Source organism: Oncorhynchus keta, unplaced genomic scaffold (assembly GCF_023373465.1).
Source record: "Oncorhynchus keta strain PuntledgeMale-10-30-2019 unplaced genomic scaffold, Oket_V2 Un_contig_1202_pilon_pilon, whole genome shotgun sequence".
Classification (NCBI taxonomy): domain Eukaryota; kingdom Metazoa; phylum Chordata; class Actinopteri; order Salmoniformes; family Salmonidae; genus Oncorhynchus; species Oncorhynchus keta.
Window position 1 is genome coordinate 263,063 of NW_026277734.1, and position 19,584 is coordinate 282,646.

Consider the following 19,584-nt stretch of genomic DNA (forward strand, 5'->3'; position numbering starts at 1 on the left):
CTGTCTCTCGGTCTGTGCCTGCCTGACTGTCTCTCGGTCTGTGCCTGCCTGACTGTCTCTCGGTCTGTGCCTGCCTGACTGTCTCTCGGTCTGTGCCTGCCTGACTGTCTCTCGGTCTGTGCCTGCCTGACTGTCTCTCGGTCTGTGCCTGCCTGACTGTCTCTCGGTCTGTGCCTGCCTGACTGTCTCTCGGTCTGTGCCTGCCTGACTGTCTCTCGGTCTGTGCCTGCCTGACTGTCTCTCGGTCTGTGCCTGCCTGACTGTCTGTGCCTGCCTCTCTGTCTGTGCCTGCCTCTCTGTCTGTGCCTGCCTCTCTGTCTTACTCTTGTTTTCTCTGACTGAGGGGGCCATCCCTCTGCCTCTCCTTTTATCTGTCTCGTGTGTGCACACTCTCTTTCTGAGAGTTTAACAGTGCCTCCTCCTCTGAGTGTTTTCAGAGTGCTGTGGGGTGCAGACTTAGTAGGAGGGAGGGAGCTAGGCTTAGCCGCTGACAAGGGGCCTGAACAGTTTGGGATAAGTTCAGAAGATGATCTCTGTTTGGAAGGAAGTGGGTGTGTCTCTACATATACAGTACCAGTCAAAAGTTTGTACACCTACTTATTCCAGGGTTTTTATTTTTTACATTGTAGAGTAATAGTGAAGACATCAGAACTATGAAATAACACATATGGAATCATGTAGTAATCAAAAAAGTGTTAAAACAAATCTAAATATATTTTATATTTGAGATTCTTCAAAGTAGCCACCCTTTGCTGTGATGACAGCTTTGCACACTCTTGTGTGCAAAACCCTTGAATGAGTAGGTGTGTCCAAACTTTTGACTGGTACTGTGTGTGTGTGTGTTAGGGATTCAACATTTCCTAGTAGTATTGTCAAACTGTGTTCCATGCTGGGCTGCTGCCTAAGGAAGTGTTGCAGTGAGACTGAATCCAGACAATAAAAGAGAATTTTAACAATATTCAAAAAATGTATTGAACTTATCAGTAGGGAACCAACTAAATGTATAAAAGCATGTATTCATTTGCCCAAGTTTATCATGAAATGAACAGAGCGATTCTTATTTCCTGAAACTTTCTGATGAGGCAAGGAGAATTCCTCCGTCTCAATGCTGTATGGACGATGTGCGCCGCTATCACTGTGTAGCCGTTAGCGATGATGCTAATAAAACATCTCCCGATAGATGGAAAGGCCGTCTCAAAAACATTCTAAATTAAATGTTAACTACAAAGTAGCCTCTGTTTACCTGACAGAATATCATTATTATTTACATCAATCCAGTGGGTATAAGTATTAAACTCTACCCACGTGTGACAATGCAAATGTGTGCTACAAAAACCTAGCTAAACAGCCTCTTGCTAGGTGCACACTGGAATTAAAGGGTGACTACACACTCACATTTTAAAACATTTTCCCAGACCTCAAAAGTGGTCTTCTGATGTGGTTTAGTATGGTTGTTGACTTAGAATATCCCATTTTTAGATGTTTTAATAAGTGGGATTTTTGAGAGCGAAAAAATGAAAAACAATGAACTGAAAAACAGAACCAATTACTGAATTTTGAATTTTTGTACTTTTTTTTTTAGTGGGTGTAATTAGGATATTTTCCCTCTCTCCCCACTATCTCTCTCTTTCTCTCCCCACTATCTCTCTCTTTCTCTCCCCACTATCTCTCTCTTTCTCTCCCCACTATCTCTCTCTTTCTCTCCCCACTATCTCTCTCTTTCTCTCCCCACTATCTCTCTCTTTCTCTCCCCACTATCTCTCTCTTTCTCTCCCCACTATCTCTCTCTTTCTCTCCCCACTATCTCTCTCTTTCTCTCCCCACTATCTCTCTCTTTCTCTCCCCACTATCTCTCTCTTTCTCTCCCCACTATCTCTCTTCCCCTGTTCTCTCTATCTCTCTTACAATCTCTCTCTTTACCTACACTATCTCTCTTCCCCTGTTCTCTTCCCTTAGAATCCCTCTCTTCCCCCAGTCACTCTTTCTCACATGCATACTAACCAGGATCCCATAGGGGGACTTTTCTCAGAACCCATGCATCTGTTGGAGGGGGGACTTTTCTCAGAACCCATGCATCTGTTGGAGGGGGACTTTTCTCAGAACCCATGCATCTGTTGGAGGGGGGACTTTTCTCAGAACCCATACATCTGTTGGAGGGGGACTTTCTCTCAGAACCCATGCATCTGTTGGAGGGGGGACTTTCTCTCAGAACCCATACATCTGTTGGAGGGGGACTTTCTCTCAGAACCCATGCATCTGTTGGAGGGGGGACTTTCTCTCAGAACCCATACATCTGTTGGAGGGGGGACTTTCTCTCAGAACCCATGCATCTGTTGGAGGGGGGACTTTCTCTCAGAACCCATACATCTGTTGGAGGGGGGACTTTCTCTCAGAACCCATGCATCTGTTGGAGGGGGGGGGACTTTCTCTCAGAACCCATACATCTGTTGGAGGGGGCTTCTCAACGTTCTATTACAATGCAAGCCTACAGAAAGCTGTCCTTAGAATGACACGGTAGCTCTTTATGATGCCGCATGTTTAAGACAAACTGTCTTGGGTGTGATGGGCCTTTTTCTAAATGCAGCGCTTTGTTACAAAATAAATCTAACTTCACAATCTCCCTCACCCTGTTCTTAACCATGAGAACAAACCCAAATACACACATTCTCATTAGTTGAGAGAACGATGGACCCTAGTGACTACCAGCACTGTGAAGAACTGTGACACCATTAAACCCACCATGTTGTTTCTCCCTCCTGTCACTACAGAGAACTCTGAAGGTGTCTCCCTCCCCCTGGGCAACTCCAAGGACTTTATCATCTCCTTCGACCTCAAGTTCACCTCCAACGGAAGCGTGTCTGTGGTGCTGGAGACCACGGAGAAGGGCGCGCCCTTCATCATCCACTATGTCACCTCCGCTCAGCTCATCGCCTTCAGCGGCCGCGACATCACCTACGGCATCGGGCCCCGTGCTGCCTGGTCCACGGTCACCCGGGACCTGCTGACCGACCTGAGGAAGGGCGTGGGCCTGTCCAACACCAAGGCCGTCAAGGCCACCAAGGTTAGCACCTTCAGTCTTAATTGTGTTAGAACAGGGCTCTCCAATCCCCAGTTGATTCAGTTTGTCAACCAGCTAATTATTAGAATCGGCTGCAGTATATTAGGGGTGTAGTGAAAAATCCTACAGGAGGGTGGTTCTCCAGGAACAGGGTTGTAGTGAAAAACCTACATGATGTTGGCTCTATAGGAACAGGGTTGGAGTTAAAACCTACAGGAGGGTAGCTCTCCAGGAACAGGGTTGGAGTTAAAACCTACAGGAGGGTAACTCTCCAGGAACAGGGTTGGAGTTAAAACCTACAGGAGGGTAACTCTCCAGGAACAGGGTTGGAGTTAAAACCTACAGGAGGGTAACTCTCCAGGAACAGGGTTGGAGTTAACCTACAGGAGGGTAACTCTCCAGGAACAGGGTTGGAGTTAAAACCTACAGGAGGGTAACTCTCCAGGAACAGGGTTGGAGTTAAAACCTACAGGAGGGTAACTCTCCAGGAACAGGGTTGGAGTTAAAACCTACAGGAGGGTAACTCTCCAGGAACAGGGTTGGAGAGCCCTGCTGTAGAGAAACAAAGAAATGTATAGAAACAATAATACATTTTAACATGTTGGTTAAGACCATAAGATACTATTTACAGTATTATAATAAAATATATCTTTAAATGTTAGTTACCAAATCAGCATATAACCCATAAGTTTCAAAGTACCAGAAACGTAGAAGTTGTGTGAATCTTGGTAGGAAGAGTTAATGTTCCTATCATGTTAAACATGGCTTCAGTGAAACAAACCAACCCCCCTGTTTCCAGGTGATGCCGCGGCGGGTTGTGCGACTGATAGTCCGTGGGCGCGGTGCCATCGACAACGTCACCATCTCCACCACGGCACACACGGCTGCTTTCTTCGCCGCCAGTGACTGGCTGCTGCGCAACCAGGACGAGCGTGGCGGATGGCCCATCATGGTCACACGCAAGCTGGGCGAGGGCTTCCGCCCGCTGGAGCCTGGCTGGTACTCCGCCATGGCGCAGGGCCAGGCCATGTCGACTCTGGTCCGCGCCTACCTGCTCACCAAGGACCAGACGTACCTGAACGCTGCGCTGCGTGCCACCGGACCCTACAAGCTGCACTCTGAACAGCACGGCGTCAAGGCTGTCTTCATGAACAAGTACGACTGGTACGAGGAGTACCCCACTACACCAGGCTCCTTCGTGCTCAACGGCTTCATATACTCACTGCTCGGTCTCCACGATCTGGCCGAGACGGCGGGCGAGAAACTAGGCCGGGAGTCTGGCCTGTTGTTCTCCAGGGGCATGGAGTCCCTCAAGGCCATGCTGCCACTGTATGACACGGGCTCGGGCAGCATCTACGACCTGCGGCACTACATGCTGGGCACAGCCCCCAACCTGGCACGCTGGGACTACCACACCACGCACATCAACCAGCTGCAGCTGCTGGCGTCCATCGATAACGCGCCCATCTTCCGGGATGTGGTGAAGCGCTGGAAGAGCTACCTGAAGGGGGGGCGGGCCAAGCACAACTAGGAGCCGGTCCTGGAGGGGGGGGCGGGCCAAGCACAACTAGGAGCCGGACCTGGACCATGAACTCTATGGGGAGGTGTGGGAGGGAAGCGGGTGGTATGTGTGTGTGCACATCTCTGTGTGTGTGTGTGTAGGCTACGTAGCTATGTGTGCACATCTCTCTGTGTGTGTAGCCTACGTAGCTACGTGTGTGTGTGTGTGTGCACATCTCTGTGTGTGTAGCCTACGTAGCTGCGTGTGTGTGTAGCCTACGTAGCTGCGTGTGTGTGATCTGGTTACAGAGAAGGTGAAAGGTGTGTTCAGTCTAAAAGCGCTAAATGTTTGCGGGGCTGTTCGTCCCGGGTCTTATTTTTGCCACTGTAATTGCAGCTGTGGTCTATTCCGAGCTAGCTGTTGTAATTATGTGCAAACGTAGCTTCAGGGAGTGTGTCTGTGTGTATTGGAGAAAAAGGGTGCCCCCCCATTTGTCTCTTCACTCATCAGGATGCTACAGAAGAAGAATGTCTTGAGTGGGTTGATCGAATAGCTTTGTTCCAACACTTTATTCCTTCACTAGTCTCCCCTCTAATGTTTATTCCTTCACTAGTCTCCCCTCTAATGTTTATTCCTTCACTAGTCTCCCCTCTAATGTTTATTCCTTCACTAGTCTCCCCTCTAATGTTTATTCCTTCACTAGTCTCCCCTCTAATGTTTATTCCTTCACTAGTCTCCCCTCTAATGTTTATTCCTTCACTAGTCTCCCCTCTAATGTTTATTCCTTCACTAGTCTCCCCTCTAATGTTTATTCCTTCACTAGTCTCCCCTCTAATGTTTATTCCTTCACTAGTCTCCCCTCTAATGTTTATTCCTTCACTAGTCTCCCCTCTAATGTTTATTCCTTCACTAGTCTCCCCTCTAATGTTTATTCCTTCACTAGTCTCCCTCTAATGTTTATTCCTTCACTAGTCTCCCCTCTAATGTTTATTCCTTCACTAGTCTCCCTCTAATGTTTATTCCTTCACTAGTCTCCCCTCTAATGTTTATTCCTTCACTAGTCTCCCCTCTAATGTTTATTCCTTCACTAGTCTCCCCTCTAATGTTTATTCCTTCACTAGTCTCCCCTCTAATGTTTATTCCTTCACTAGTCTCCCCTCTAATGTTCTCCTGTGTTTTGGATGGCTGAAGAACTAGTCTGAAACCCTCTAAATAGTTATTCCTTCACTGAGTCTAATTTATAATGACTCTGTATTTTGGAAGAGATGGAATATGATATGAGTCTAATTTATAAAGACTCTTTTTGGAATGTTGATTGAGTCTAATTTATAGAGACTCTAATGTTTAGGAGATGGATAGATCTGAGTCTAATTTATAGAGACTCTTTTTGGAGGAGATGGAGTATTGAGTCTAATTTATAGAGACTCTTTTTGGAGGAGATGGAGTCTGAGTCTAATTTATAGAGACTCTATGATGTGAGTCTAATTTATAGAGACTCTTTTTGGAGGAGATGGAGTATGAACTGAGTCTAATTTATGAAGACTCATTTTGGAGGAGATGGAGTATGATGTGAGTCTAATTTATAAAGACTCTTTTTGGATGAGATGGAGTATGATGTGAGTCTAATTTATAAAGACTCTTTTTGGAGGAGATGGAGTATGATGTGAGTCTAATTTATAAAGACTCTTTTTGGAGGAGAGTCTTTATGAATTCTGAATGTTGGATCAGGTTTTCTCCCCGACCGACCAGTTTCCCAACAACATTGATAATAGTTGTTTTGAACGTACCAAATGTTATTTGTTGTTCTATGAAAGTAAATAGTCCACCGATTGGTGTTCAGAGTAGAAAGATAAGGAGCTACTATCGTCATTCACTAACAATAGCTCCCCTGGATTATCATGAGTAACCCCAGATGTAGAATCAGTTTATTTTAACCCAATCCCAACCTAAAACATCAGTGTCCAATTAATAGATCTGACTTGCGATCAGCGGCAGGGTAGCCTAGTGGTTAGAGCGTTGGACTAGTAACCGGAAGGTTGCAAGGTCAAATCCCAGAGCTGACAAGGTACAAATCTGTCGTTCTGCCCCTGAACAGGCAGTTAACCCACTGTTCCTAGACCGTCATTGAAAATAAGAATTTGTTCTTATTTGCCTAGTTAAATAAAGGTTAAAAATAATGTTTTTTAAAAAGCCCTTAGGGGCAGCAACTTCTCACCCCCTCCATTCCCATAGGCCTCATAACCACCTCACCACAATCTCATTTTGGGGGGCGAAGATTGAACCCTGCGGAGCCCCGTAGTCCTAATCTGTTCAGGGGCGGTGTCCGTGTAGCTGCTCTCAGGTCAGTTTGATTGCTCTGGGACACGGGTTGTATTTCAGCCCAGCAATGGGAGGCAGCATCCCTGATCCCCGGCCACAACTAGCTCCCATTACAGCTCCCTGGGGTCGGCCCATCATCCTTCACATACTGGAGCCAGAGGCATTCGCTATAGTCGTTACATTACATCCTATCTTTTCCCATTGCCAGGAAATGGCCGCCCTCCCCTCAGTCTGAGACTGGAGCTCTGTTCATGTCCATTATAAATCCATCTTGAATTCTTCCTTAGTGATTTCCCTCATTTTGATTTTCGTGAACCCTCTCCAGTTGTGAGTGTCTGATCAGCAAATGAAATGTAGATGAATGTAGTTTCTCATTGAATATCGTTATTATTTCAGTAACACTGACATCATATCCTATTTTACATTCATTGTCAGAAATACTGGCTACTACACTACATTTGAATTACTCTATCAATCATCTGGAAATTATATCAATCATTTGCTAATCAATACACTACAATTCTGGAAACGCGTGCGTGTCTGTGCGTGCGTGCGTGTCTGTGTGCGTGCTGTGTGCGTGCGTGCGTGTCTGTGTCTGTGTGTGCGTGTGTGCGTGTGTGTGTGTGTGTCTGTGCGTGTGCGCGTGCGTGTGTCTGTGTGTGTCTGTGCGTGTGTGTCTGTGTGCGTGTGTGTGTCTGTGCGTGCGTGTGTGTCTGTGCGAGCGTGTGTGTCTGTGCGAGCGTGTGTCTGTGCGTGCGTGTGTGTCTGTGCGCGCGTGTGTGTCTGTGTGCGCGTGTGTGTGTCTGTGCTGTGCGCGTGTGTGTCTGTGTGCGCGCGTGTGTGTCTGTGCGCGCGTGTGTGTCTGTGCGCGAGTGTGTGTCTGTGCGCGAGTGTGTGTCTGTGCGCGAGTGTGTGTCTGTGCGCGAGTGTGTGTCTGTGCGCGTGTGTCTGTGCGTGTGTGTGTGTGTGTGTGAGAGAGTGGGCAGATTGAGACGTCATGTTATTCGAGGAACACTGTCAACATCTGTAGTTTCTCAACAAGAACATGGCCGGCGGCTGAGGTTGTTTTGAACGCTGCCCTAATTCTTGGCACACGGAGACGCTAGCGGAAAGCAAGCTAATGACAGTCGCTCTTTCTCCCATCCGTTAGCATGCGTGGGCTCAGGCCTGTTCAATCTCCCTGCCTGGCCTATTGACAGGTGGATGTGAGTGAAGAGGGCTACAGAGCCACCTCTAATTCAGACGGTTAATAGGCTTGAGTCTTGAGAGCCTGTCGGTGGTGCAGCCGCGGCAACAGGGAATGATTCAGCTTTTAACTGACTGGTAAACAATGGCTGGCCAAGACGAAGGAGACAGTTTCACTTCTGACTGATATGGAGTCAGATCAAAGATTGTTTATGAGAAGGATGTTCTGCGGCTGGTTCAGACGGATCGGGTTTCCTTCTGACTGATATGGAGTCAGATCAAAGATTGTTTATGAGAAGGATGTTCTGCGGCTGGTTCAGACGGATCGGGTTTCACTTCTGACTGATATGGAGTCAGATCAAAGATTGTTTTTGAGAAGGATGTTCTGCGGCTGTGGTTCAGACGGATCGGGTTTCACCGTCTCCGACCGGCTACAGGAATTGTAAAGTGCGTGAGAGGATTGAAATGTTTTTTGTTCAAAGAACCATTTCTCCCATTTTCCTAAATGCCCTTTGAACTTGATAAAGGACTGAATCTGACGACTGCAGTGACGTTGGCCCTCGCTCTTTGAGGTGACGCCAATGACATGTATAAAATAATGAAAGAAAAGCTACTGTTGGTGTGAGTCGGGTTGCTGTCAGAGAGGAGACCGTAAGAAGAGTGTGAGCTCCATGTTTTCATTAGAACATGCAGAGGAAATGGTTTAGGCAATGGAGGTTAACCTTCATTTACTCTCAGTGAAATGCACTGTCAGTTCAGGTGCAGTAGTTCTCAAACTCAAAGCCCCAACTTTGTGTTTCCTAGCCTGGTCCCAGATCTGTTTTAGCACGACAATGACCATAGGATTTCACAAGACTGCACAAACGCATCTGAGACCAGGTAGTGTGTGTGTGTGTGTGTGTGTGTGTGTGTCTACCTGTGTGTGTGTCTACCTGCTCCATCTGATCTCCCAGGTTCCATGTCAGTCACAGGGTTCAGATGGTCACCTCTTCACCCTCTGTGACCCTTGCCCTCTTGTGCCCTGCTCTGATTTCATTCTGGAGGCCAAGTCATTGTTTGCTGAGAAATTGCACTCTGAACCTGTCATAACTTGAGATCCCCTGATTTGGATATTCAATGGATATTGTTTGATTCTCTTAATCATTGGTTGGTCATGTCTATTCAATCTCATTTCTTCACATGAATACCACTATGCATATTTCATACTTTGACGGGACTAAGAATGAAGTCCATTCTTTAAAGGGATATTGGGACAGTCAGGCGTACCAATAGGGCCTGTGTTGATTGAGTGCTTCATTTTGTTCATACCAAAGTCTTTAAATGTCCAGGTTGTTTGAGGTGTTCTTAATTTTTTTTGTTTCTGCAGATTTTCCATGAAGCATTTTGTTTTTCAGTCTCAAGTCTGAGATATCACAAGATGACGAACGATAATGCTTAAACGAGAGTCTGCCTTCCCTCCTCAGAGACAACGGGGGGAATCAACTGCCTTTTGGGAAAATGTAGTTTTTGAAATGTAGATTCTAATAGAGTAGTGTCGGAAGTTGTAGTTAACAGAAGATGTGTAAAAGTAGCCTGTCTAATGGGATGTGTGCAACCGTACATCTAGTGTTAGTGCTCGGTCACTTTTCAAAGGGAAAAATAGGCTCCTAACTGCAGATTCTCCTGGAGGGGGTTGTAATTTACCAGCTTGTTTTGTTTAGCGTTGGTTTACATGGTGGAAGGTTCAGCTGTTTTGTTTAGCGTTGTTGAGTAAAGCACAATCACAGGCTCCATTAGTTGGTCTATATTTCTGTTGGATTTAGTTTCTTCTGGACAATGTGCAACGCCTTCCTTTTGAAAGCTGCTATTGTTTTTCACTGTGTAAAGGAGTCTTTCTAGTCCTTATTTTCTCTCCTTTTCAACTCAATTCTTTCCACTATCCTGTAAATTGACATGTGCGGATCACATGTGACTTATGCAATAAAATGTAGACTGGGTCCCAGCTGCCGAGGGGCGCCCAGAGAGCGGTTGTACAGACAAGCACAATGTGCACATGCTACCATTTTTTTATGCAGAGAAAAAGTGTTTATATATAAGAGTGAATCTTTGTGCTTAAAAAGTCGCTTTTTAAAGTTGTAAAATAAATACATTTTTCTTAATGTTGACGTCCAATGATCTTTCTTCAAATATGCAACCCTGTTCCTGTTTAATAGTCTTTAATTGCTTAGAAGATGAATCAATCAAGGTGTATCAAAATGCATCGTCGTTTCGGACGAGACGATTGAGTTGCAATCCGATAGTCTACTTTCATTAACTGATCAGTCCTCTACACAAACCTGAGCAGGGATCTAATGGATGGAGCCCGGGTGAGTTTAAGCACATTGAATTGGAAACTCATTGAGGAACGCTCGACCTGAGCTCAGCAGAGCTCCTTCTCCTGACATTTATAGACTTCAGCCCTTCTCTCTCTCTCTCCACAAACCCTAATGATATTACCTTTCCTCCTGACAGCCAGTTTGTCTCCCAGCCCTTTAATTAGGCCTTTCCCAGACTCCAGGCTTTGTCTCTCTATTGGCCCCATTGGCCCTCCCTCCGCAGGACCATCCACATCCTTCACCTACTCTAGTGCCATTCAGATGGCTCTGATAGCATTAGAGGAGTTCATGGTGCTTTGAGGGTCCGGAGACCCAGGAGAGGAGCACTGCAGCTGGGTTCATTTCACTGTCTGTCTGATCAGATTAGCTCCAGTGTGACCCTACGCTCATTGGGTTTGGGTCCGTGTGAGGCTTTTTGTAGATGGGAGAGGGAGGGGGTTCAGTAGAGCAGATTAAAGCAGGGAAGGTAAGAGTTGAGTGAGTGAGACTGAGGTAGAGGGGGAGAAAGGAAGGTAGAGGAAGCCTCGAGGCATCACTTCATTGTGTAAGACAGAGCTTATGAAGTTACAAGTCTTAGAGGTAGCTGGAACTCTCATTACATTAGATTTCTTATCTTTGCTTGGTTTATAATCCCCCTCTGACCTATTTTGAACACCGATGCTCATCTAATTCAGAAGCAGAATAAACATTATCGAATGCAGATAGTTTCAGCAATATCTATTTCAGACCATGGAACAGCAGAGATAATCATTAACCTAAGACCATGTGATCATTCCCTGATTGCTGCCGTTGATTTACCAAACCAGCTAATTACAGTGTTTTGCTTGGTGCTTTGTCTCGCGGCTCTCCTCTTATAGGCATTGTACTGAATAATATAGTGCATTATGCCACTAACTGGCAGCTGTGTCAGAGCCGGAGGTGACCTCGGTGGCGAGGCTGCCATAACCGTGCCCCAACCAGAGAGAGGGAGCGACCTGAGCTGCTTACCCACCATTAATTATGAATCCGGTCGGGCAGACTGGGCCAGGGAGTGTCTGTCTGCCAGAGACCTGACCTCTCCAACAGACTCCAGAACACCACAACCAAGCAGACGACCCAATCCAACCTACCTGCTTACCGACCTCCAGCCACACTGGCAGCACACACACACTAGGACCTACTGTATTGTAATGAATGTGCTGCAAGATGCCACCTGGTTTATGCTGATGTTACACTAAAGCTCTGTTTCCATTGGTGCTTTGAAATTGGCACCAAATTAGGCCATCACTGGGGGCTCTGTTTTGCCTCCAGAAGAGGAAGGTGTTTAGCCTCAAGTAGATTTCTCTCAACAGGTAATAGTGGTGGTTACGCAGCAAGGGCTTCTGTTCACTGCATGTGGTGGAAACCAAATGAGAGGTTCAGGTTGCAACATACTGGGTTGTGGCCAGAACCATTGGTCTTTGTTTGGATTGGTCACAGGGGAATTCTTCATTGTAAAAGCTATAGGTGGGTCAGGGCCTCTGGTAGATTTGGTCTATTAGGTCCCATCTGTTGCTATTAGAAGTCGTATCAGAAACCGTAGGAAATGTCAATCACTGAGGATTCCCTCTCTCTTTCACTACAGTGGAGCTACTGTGGCTATGCATCGTTGGTACAGAAGATATGCAGAAAGATTACTGCTTGTCAGAGGACACAATGAACTCAAAGACTGGATCATGGTGCAAGTTAAAGACGCTAGTAGCAACTGATTTATTAGTATTTTCAACCTACATCGCCAGGCTACTAACGCCATGTTACCACAGCAATATTTATATGGCTTCTGGGGGTGTTCAGGTGATCAACAACGTTATTTTTATTGGTCATTATAAGCCGTCACTGTAGTTGAATGAACACATTTGACCAAAACAATCCAGACCTACTCAAAACCATGATGCTAATACCGATATTAGGCATTAGGATTCCCCAACCTGTGAGGTAAGGTAGGCCTCTGAGCTATTCACCTTGAGGACCTTTCAGAAATCTACCCTGTAATGTTTCCATGTGAAAAGACTGACATCTTGTGGTAAAGTGTGATATTGCAGACGTGGCAGTGAGTTCGCGTTTTAGTCACCTGTCACATTTATTATAGCAGGGAAGAGGGTTGAACTGTCTGGAATTCAACAAACTACCATTCATTTTTTTTTAAATGTTTGATTACTCATTATTTGCATCAAGAATATGACATTTCCATTATGAGGTCAAATAATCTCATAACAGTGATGTTTCTAAAACATCCAGAGATCTATGCTCCAAATGTCCAACAAGCTGGTTTGGATTTAGCCAACTATTTAATACAATTGCATAAAATGTATGATAAGTTATTTCAGTCTCAGTGTCCTGAGTCTCTCAGGGGTCCCAGGTGATACTATATGCAAGGCTGCCATGAACCCAGAGTCCACCATGAACCCTGTGCATTTCAATACAGGAAGAGTCCACCATGAACCCTGTGCATTTCAATACAGGAAGAGTCCACCATGAACCCTGTGCATTTCAACACAGGAAGAGTCCACCATGAACCCTGTGCATTTCAACACAGGAAGAGTCCACCATGAACCCTGTGCATTTCAACACAGGAAGAGTCCACCATGAACCCTGTGTACGTCAACACAGGAAGAGTCCACCATGAACCCTGTGCACGTCAACACAGGAAGAGTCCACCATGAACCCTGTGCACGTCAACACAGGAAGAGTCCACCATGAAACGTCAACACAGGAAGAGTCCACCATGAACCCTGTGCACGTCAACACAGGAAGAGTCCACCATGAACCCTGTGCATTTCAACACAGGAAGAGTCCACCATGAACCCTGTGCATCAACACAGGAAGAGTCCACCATGAAATCAACACAGGAAGAGTCCAACATGAACCCTGTGCACGTCAACACAGGAAGAGCCCACCATGAACCCTGTGCATTTCAACACAGGAAGAGTCCACCATGAACCCTGTGCATTTCAACACAGGAAGAGTCCACCATGAACCCTGTGCATTTCAACACAGGAAGAGTCCACCATGAACCCTGTGCACGTCAACACAGGAAGAGTCCACCATGAACCCTGTGCATTTCAACACAGGAAGAGTCCACCATGAACCCTGTGCATTTCAACACAGGAAGAGTCCACCATGAACCCTGTGCACGTCAACACAGGAAGAGTCCACCATGAACCCTGTTACGTCAACACAGGAAGAGTCCACCATGAACCCTGTGCATTTCAACACAGGAAGAGTCCACCATGAACCCTGTGCACGTCAATACAGGAAGAGTCCACCATGAACCCTGTGCATTTCAATACAGGAAGAGTCCACCATGAACCCTGTGCATTTCAATACAGGAAGAGTCCACCATGAACCCTGTGCACGTCAACACAGGAAGAGTCCACCATGAACCCTGTGCACGTCAACACAGGAAGAGTCCACCATGAACCCTGTGCACGTCAACACAGGAAGAGTCCACCATGAACCCTGTGCACGTCAACACAGGAAGAGTCCACCATGAACCCTGTGCACGTCAACACAGGAAGAGTTAACCATGAACCCTGTGCACGTCAACACAGGAAGAGTCCACCATGAACCCTGTGCACGTCAACACAGGAAGAGTCCACCATGAACCCTGTGCACGTCAACACAGGAAGAGTCCACCATGAACCCTGTGCACGTCAACACAGGAAGAGTCCACCATGAACCCTGTGCACGTCAACACAGGAAGAGTCCACCATGAACCCTGTGCACGTCAACACAGGAAGAGCCCACCATGAACCCTGTGCACGTCAACACAGGAAGAGTCCACCATGAACCCTGTGCATTTCAACACAGGAAGAGTCCACCATGAACCCTGTGCATTTCAACACAGGAAGAGTCCACCATGAACCCTGTGCATTTCAACACAGGAAGAGTCCACCATGAACCCTGTGCACGTCAACACAGGAAGAGTCCACCATGAACCCTGTGCATTTCAACACAGGAAGAGTCCACCATGAACCCTGTGCACATCAACACAGGAAGAGTTAACCATGAACCCTGTACACATCAACACAGGAAGAGTCCACCATGAACCCCCTGTGCACGTCAACACAGGAAGAGCCCACCATGAACCCTGTGCACATCAACACAGGAAGAGTCCACCATGAACCCTGTTCACGTCAACACAGGAAGAGTCCACCATGAACCCTGTTCACGTCAACACAGGAAGAGTCCACCATGAACCTCCTGTGCATTTCATCACAGGAAGAGTTAAACATGAACCCTGTGCAAGTCAACACAGGAAGAGCCCACCATGAACCTCCTGTGCATTTCAACACAGGAAGAGTTAAACATGAACCCCCTGTGCACGTCAACACAGGAAGAGCCCACCATGAACCCTGTGCACGTCAACACAGGAAGAGTTAACCATGAACCCCCTGTGCACGTCAACACAGGAAGAGTCCACCATGAACCCTGTGCACGTCAACACAGGAAGAGGAAGTACACGTCAACACAGGAAGAGTCCACCATGAACCCTGTGCACGTCAACACAGGAAGAGTCCACCATGAACCCTGTACACATCAACACAGGAAGAGCATCAACACCATGAACCCTGTGCACATCAACACAGGAAGAGTTAACCATGAACCCTGTGCACATCAACACAGGAAGAGTCCACCATGAACCCCTGTGCATTTCAACACAGGAAGAGTCCACCATGAACCCTGTGCACATCAACACAGGAAGAGTCCACCATGAACCCTGTGCACATCAACACAGGAAGAGTCCACCATGAACCCTGTGCATTTCAACACAGGAAGAGTCCACCATGAACCCTGTGCATTTCAACACAGGAAGAGTTAATCATGAACCCTGTGCACGTCAACACAGGAAGAGTTAACCATGAACCCCTGTGCACGTCAACACAGGAAGAGTCCACCATGAACCCTGTGCATTTCAACACAGGAAGAGTTAATCATGAACCCTGTGCATGAACCCTGTGCACGTCAACACAGGAAGAGTAACCATGAACATGAACCTGAACCCTGTGCATTTCAACACAGGAAGAGTCCACCATGAACCCTGTGCACGTCAACACAGGAAGAGCCACCATGAACACGTCAACACAGGAAGAGTCCACCATGAACCCTGTGCACGTCAACGCAGGAAGAGTCCACCATGAACCCTGTGCACGTCAACACAGGAAAGCCCACCATGAACCCTGTGCACGTCAACACAGGAAGAGTCCACCATGAACCCCTGTGCACATCAACACAGGAAGAGTCCACCATGAACCCTGTGCACATCAACACAGGAAGAGTCCACCATGAACCCTGTGCATTTCAACACAGGAAGAGTTAATCATGAACCCTGTGCACGTCAACACAGGAAGAGTCCACCATGAACCCTGTGCAAGTCAACACAGGAAGAGCCCACCATGAACCCCTGTGCACGTCAACACAGGAAGAGTTAACCATGAACCCTGTACACATCAACACAGGAAGAGCCCAACATGAACCCTGTTCACGTCAACACAGGAAGAGTCCACCATGAACCCTGTGCACGTCAACACAGGAAGATGAACCATGAACCCCTGTGCACATCAACACAGGAAGAGTCCACCATGAACCCTGTGCACGTCAACACAGGAAGAGTCCACCATGAACCCCTGTGCACGTCAACACAGGAAGAGTCCACCATGAACCCTGTGCACGTCAACACAGGAAGAGTCCACCATGAACCCTGTGCACGTCAACACAGGAAGAGTTAACCATGAACCCTGTGCACGTCAACACAGGAAGAGTCCACCATGAACCCTGTTCACCAACACAGGAAGAGTCCACCATGAACCCTGTTCACGTCAACACAGGAAGAGCCCACCATGAACCCCTGTGCACGTCAACACAGGAAGAGTTAACCATGAACCCCCTGTGCACGTCAACATAGGAAGAGTTAACCATGAACCCTGTGCACATCAACACAGGAAGAGCCCACCATGAACCCCCTGTGCACGTCAACACAGGAAGAGTCCACCATGAACCCCCTGTGCACGTCAACATAGGAAGAGTTAACCATGAACCCTGTGCACATCAACACAGGAAGAGTTAACCATGAACCCTGTGCACGTCAACACAGGAAGCGCCCACCATGAACCCTGTGCACATCAACACAGGAAGAGTCCACCATGAACCCTGTGCACGTCAACACAGGAAGAGTCCACCATGAACCCTGTGCACATCAACACAGGAAGAGTTAACCATGAACCCTGTGCACGTCAACACAGGAAGAGTTAACCATGAACCCTGTGCACATCAACACAGGAAGAGTCCACCATGAACCCTGTGCACATCAACACAGGAAGAGTCCACCATGAACCCTGTGCACATCAACACAGGAAGAGTCCACCATGAACCCTGTGCACATGAACCCTGTGCATTTCAACACAGGAAGAGTTAACCATGAACCCTGTGCACGTCAACACAGGAAGAGTCCACCATGAACCCTGTGCAAGTCAACACAGGAAGAGCCCACCATGAACCTCCTGTGCACGTCAACACAGGAAGAGTTAACCATGAACCCTGTACACATCAACACAGGAAGAGCCCCATGAACCCTGTTCACGTCAACACAGGAAGAGTCCACCATGAACCCTGTGCACGTCAACACAGGAAGAGTCCACCATGAACCCCTGTGCACATCAACACAGGAAGAGTCCACCATGAACCCTGTGCACATCAACACAGGAAGAGTCCACCATGAACCCTGTGCACGTCAACACAGGAAGAGTTAACCATGAACCCTGTGCATTTCAACACAGGAAGAGTTAACCATGAACCCTGTGCATTTCAACACAGGAAGAGTCCACCATGAACCCTGTGCATTTCAACACAGGAAGAGTTAAACATGAACCCTGTGCACGTCAACACAGGAAGAGTTCACCATGAACCCCCTGTGCACGTCAACACAGGAAGAGTTAACCATGAACCCCCTGTGCACGTCAACACAGGAAGAGTCCACCATGAACCCTGTGCACGTCAACACAGGAAGAGTTAACCATGAACCCCCTGTGCACGTCAACACAGGAAGAGTCCACCATGAACCCTGTGCACGTCAACACAGGAAGAGTCCACCATGAACCCTGTGCACGTCAACACAGGAAGAGTCCACCATGAACCCTGTGCACGTCAACACAGGAAGAGTCCACCATGAACCCTGTGCACATCAACACAGGAAGAGCCCACCATGAACCCTGTGCATCAACACAGGAAGAGAACCATGAACCCTGTGCACATCAACACAGGAAGAGTCCACCATGAACCCTGTGCATTTCAACACAGGAAGAGTCCACCATGAACCCTGTGCACATCAACACAGGAAGAGTCCACCATGAACCCTGTGCACATCAACACAGGAAGAGTCCACCATGAACCCTGTGCATTTCAACACAGGAAGAGTCCACCATGAACCCTGTGCATTTCAACACAGGAAGGTTAATCATGAACCATGTGCTCAACACAGGAAGAGTTAAACATGAACCTCCTGTGCACGTCAACACAGGAAGAGTCCACCATGAACCCTGTGCATTTCAACACAGGAAGAGTTAACCATGAACCCTGTGCACGTCAACACAGGAAGAGTTAAACATGAACCCTGTGCATTTCAACACAGGAAGAGTCCACCATGAACCCTGTGCACGTCAACACAGGAAGAGTCCACCATGAACCCTGTGCACGTCAACACAGGAAGAGTCCACCATGAACCCTGTGCACGTCAACACAGGAAGAGTCCACCATGAACCCTGTGCACGTCAACACAGGAAGAGTCCACCATGAACCCTGTGCACGTCAACACAGGAAGAGTCCACCATGAACCCTGTGCACTTCAACACAGGAAGAGTCCACCATGAACCCTGTGCATTTCAACACAGGAAGAGTTAATCATGAACCCTGTGCACGTCAACACAGGAAGAGTCCACCATGAACCCTGTGCAAGTCAACACAGGAAGAGCCCACCATGAACCTCCTGTGCACGTCAACACAGGAAGAGTTAACCATGAACTCTGTACACATCAACACAGGAAGAGCCCAACATGAACCCCCTGTGCACGTCAACACAGGAAGAGTCCACCATGAACCCTGTGCACGTCAACACAGGAAGAGTCCACCATGAACCCTGTGCACGTCAACACAGGAAGAGTCCACCATGAACCCTGTGCACGTCAACACAGGAAGAGTCCACCATGAACCCCTGTGCACGTCAACACAGGAAGAGTCCACCATGAACCCTGTGCACGTCAACACAGGAAGAGTCCACCATGAACCCTGTGCACGTCAACACAGGAAGAGTTAACCATGAACCCTGTGCACGTCAACACAGGAAGAGTCCACCATGAACCCTGTTCACGTCAACACAGGAAGAGTTAACCATGAACCCTGTTCACGTCAACACAGGAAGAGCCCACCATGAACCTCCTGTTCACGTCAACACAGGAAGAGTCCACCATGAACCCTGTCACGTCAACACAGGAAGAGTTAACCATGAACCCTGTGCACGTCAACACAGGAAGAGTCCACCATGAACCCTGTTCACGTCAACACAGGAAGAGTCCACCATGAACCCTGTGCACGTCAACACAGGAAAGTCCACCATGTCAACACAGGAAGAGTTAACCATGAACCCTGTGCACGTCAACACAGGAAGAGTCCACCATGAACCCTGTGCACGTCAACACAGGAAGAGTCCACCATGAACCCTGTGCACGTCAACACAGGAAGAGTCCACCATGAACCCTGTGCACGTCAACACAGGAAGAGTCCACCATGAACCATGAACCCTGTTCACGTCAACACAGGAAGAGTTAACCATGAACCCTGTGCACGTCAACACAGGAAGAGTTAACACATGAACCTCCTGTGCACATCAACACAGGAAGAGTCCACCATGAACCCTGTGCACATCAACACAGGAAGAGTCCACCATGAACCCTGTGCACGTCAACACAGGAAGAGTTAACCATGAAACCCTGTGCATTTCAACACAGGAAGAGTTAATCATGAACCCTGTGCACGTCAACACAGGAAGAGTCCACCATGAACCCTGTGCAAGTCAACACAGGAAGAGCCCCCATGAACCTCCTGCACGTCAACACAGGAAGAGTTAACCATGAACCCCATCAACACAGGAAGAGCCC

At 47.6% G+C, this 19,584-nt stretch overlaps 1 protein-coding gene across 1 annotated transcript in view; it reads left to right on the plus strand.

Moving 5' to 3' along the window:
* Nucleotides 1-4,619, plus strand: part of LOC118372181 (D-glucuronyl C5-epimerase B-like) — a 79,418-nt gene extending 74,799 nt beyond the window's left edge. Inside the window, exons 5-6 of the mRNA XM_052500845.1 lie at nucleotides 2,769-3,061; nucleotides 3,858-4,619. Coding sequence (XP_052356805.1) covers nucleotides 2,769-3,061; nucleotides 3,858-4,589 — 1,025 coding nt within the window. The 3' untranslated portion in view covers nucleotides 4,590-4,619. The remainder of the gene's footprint in view (nucleotides 1-2,768; nucleotides 3,062-3,857) is intronic.
* Nucleotides 4,620-19,584: the final 14,965 nt, after the last annotated feature.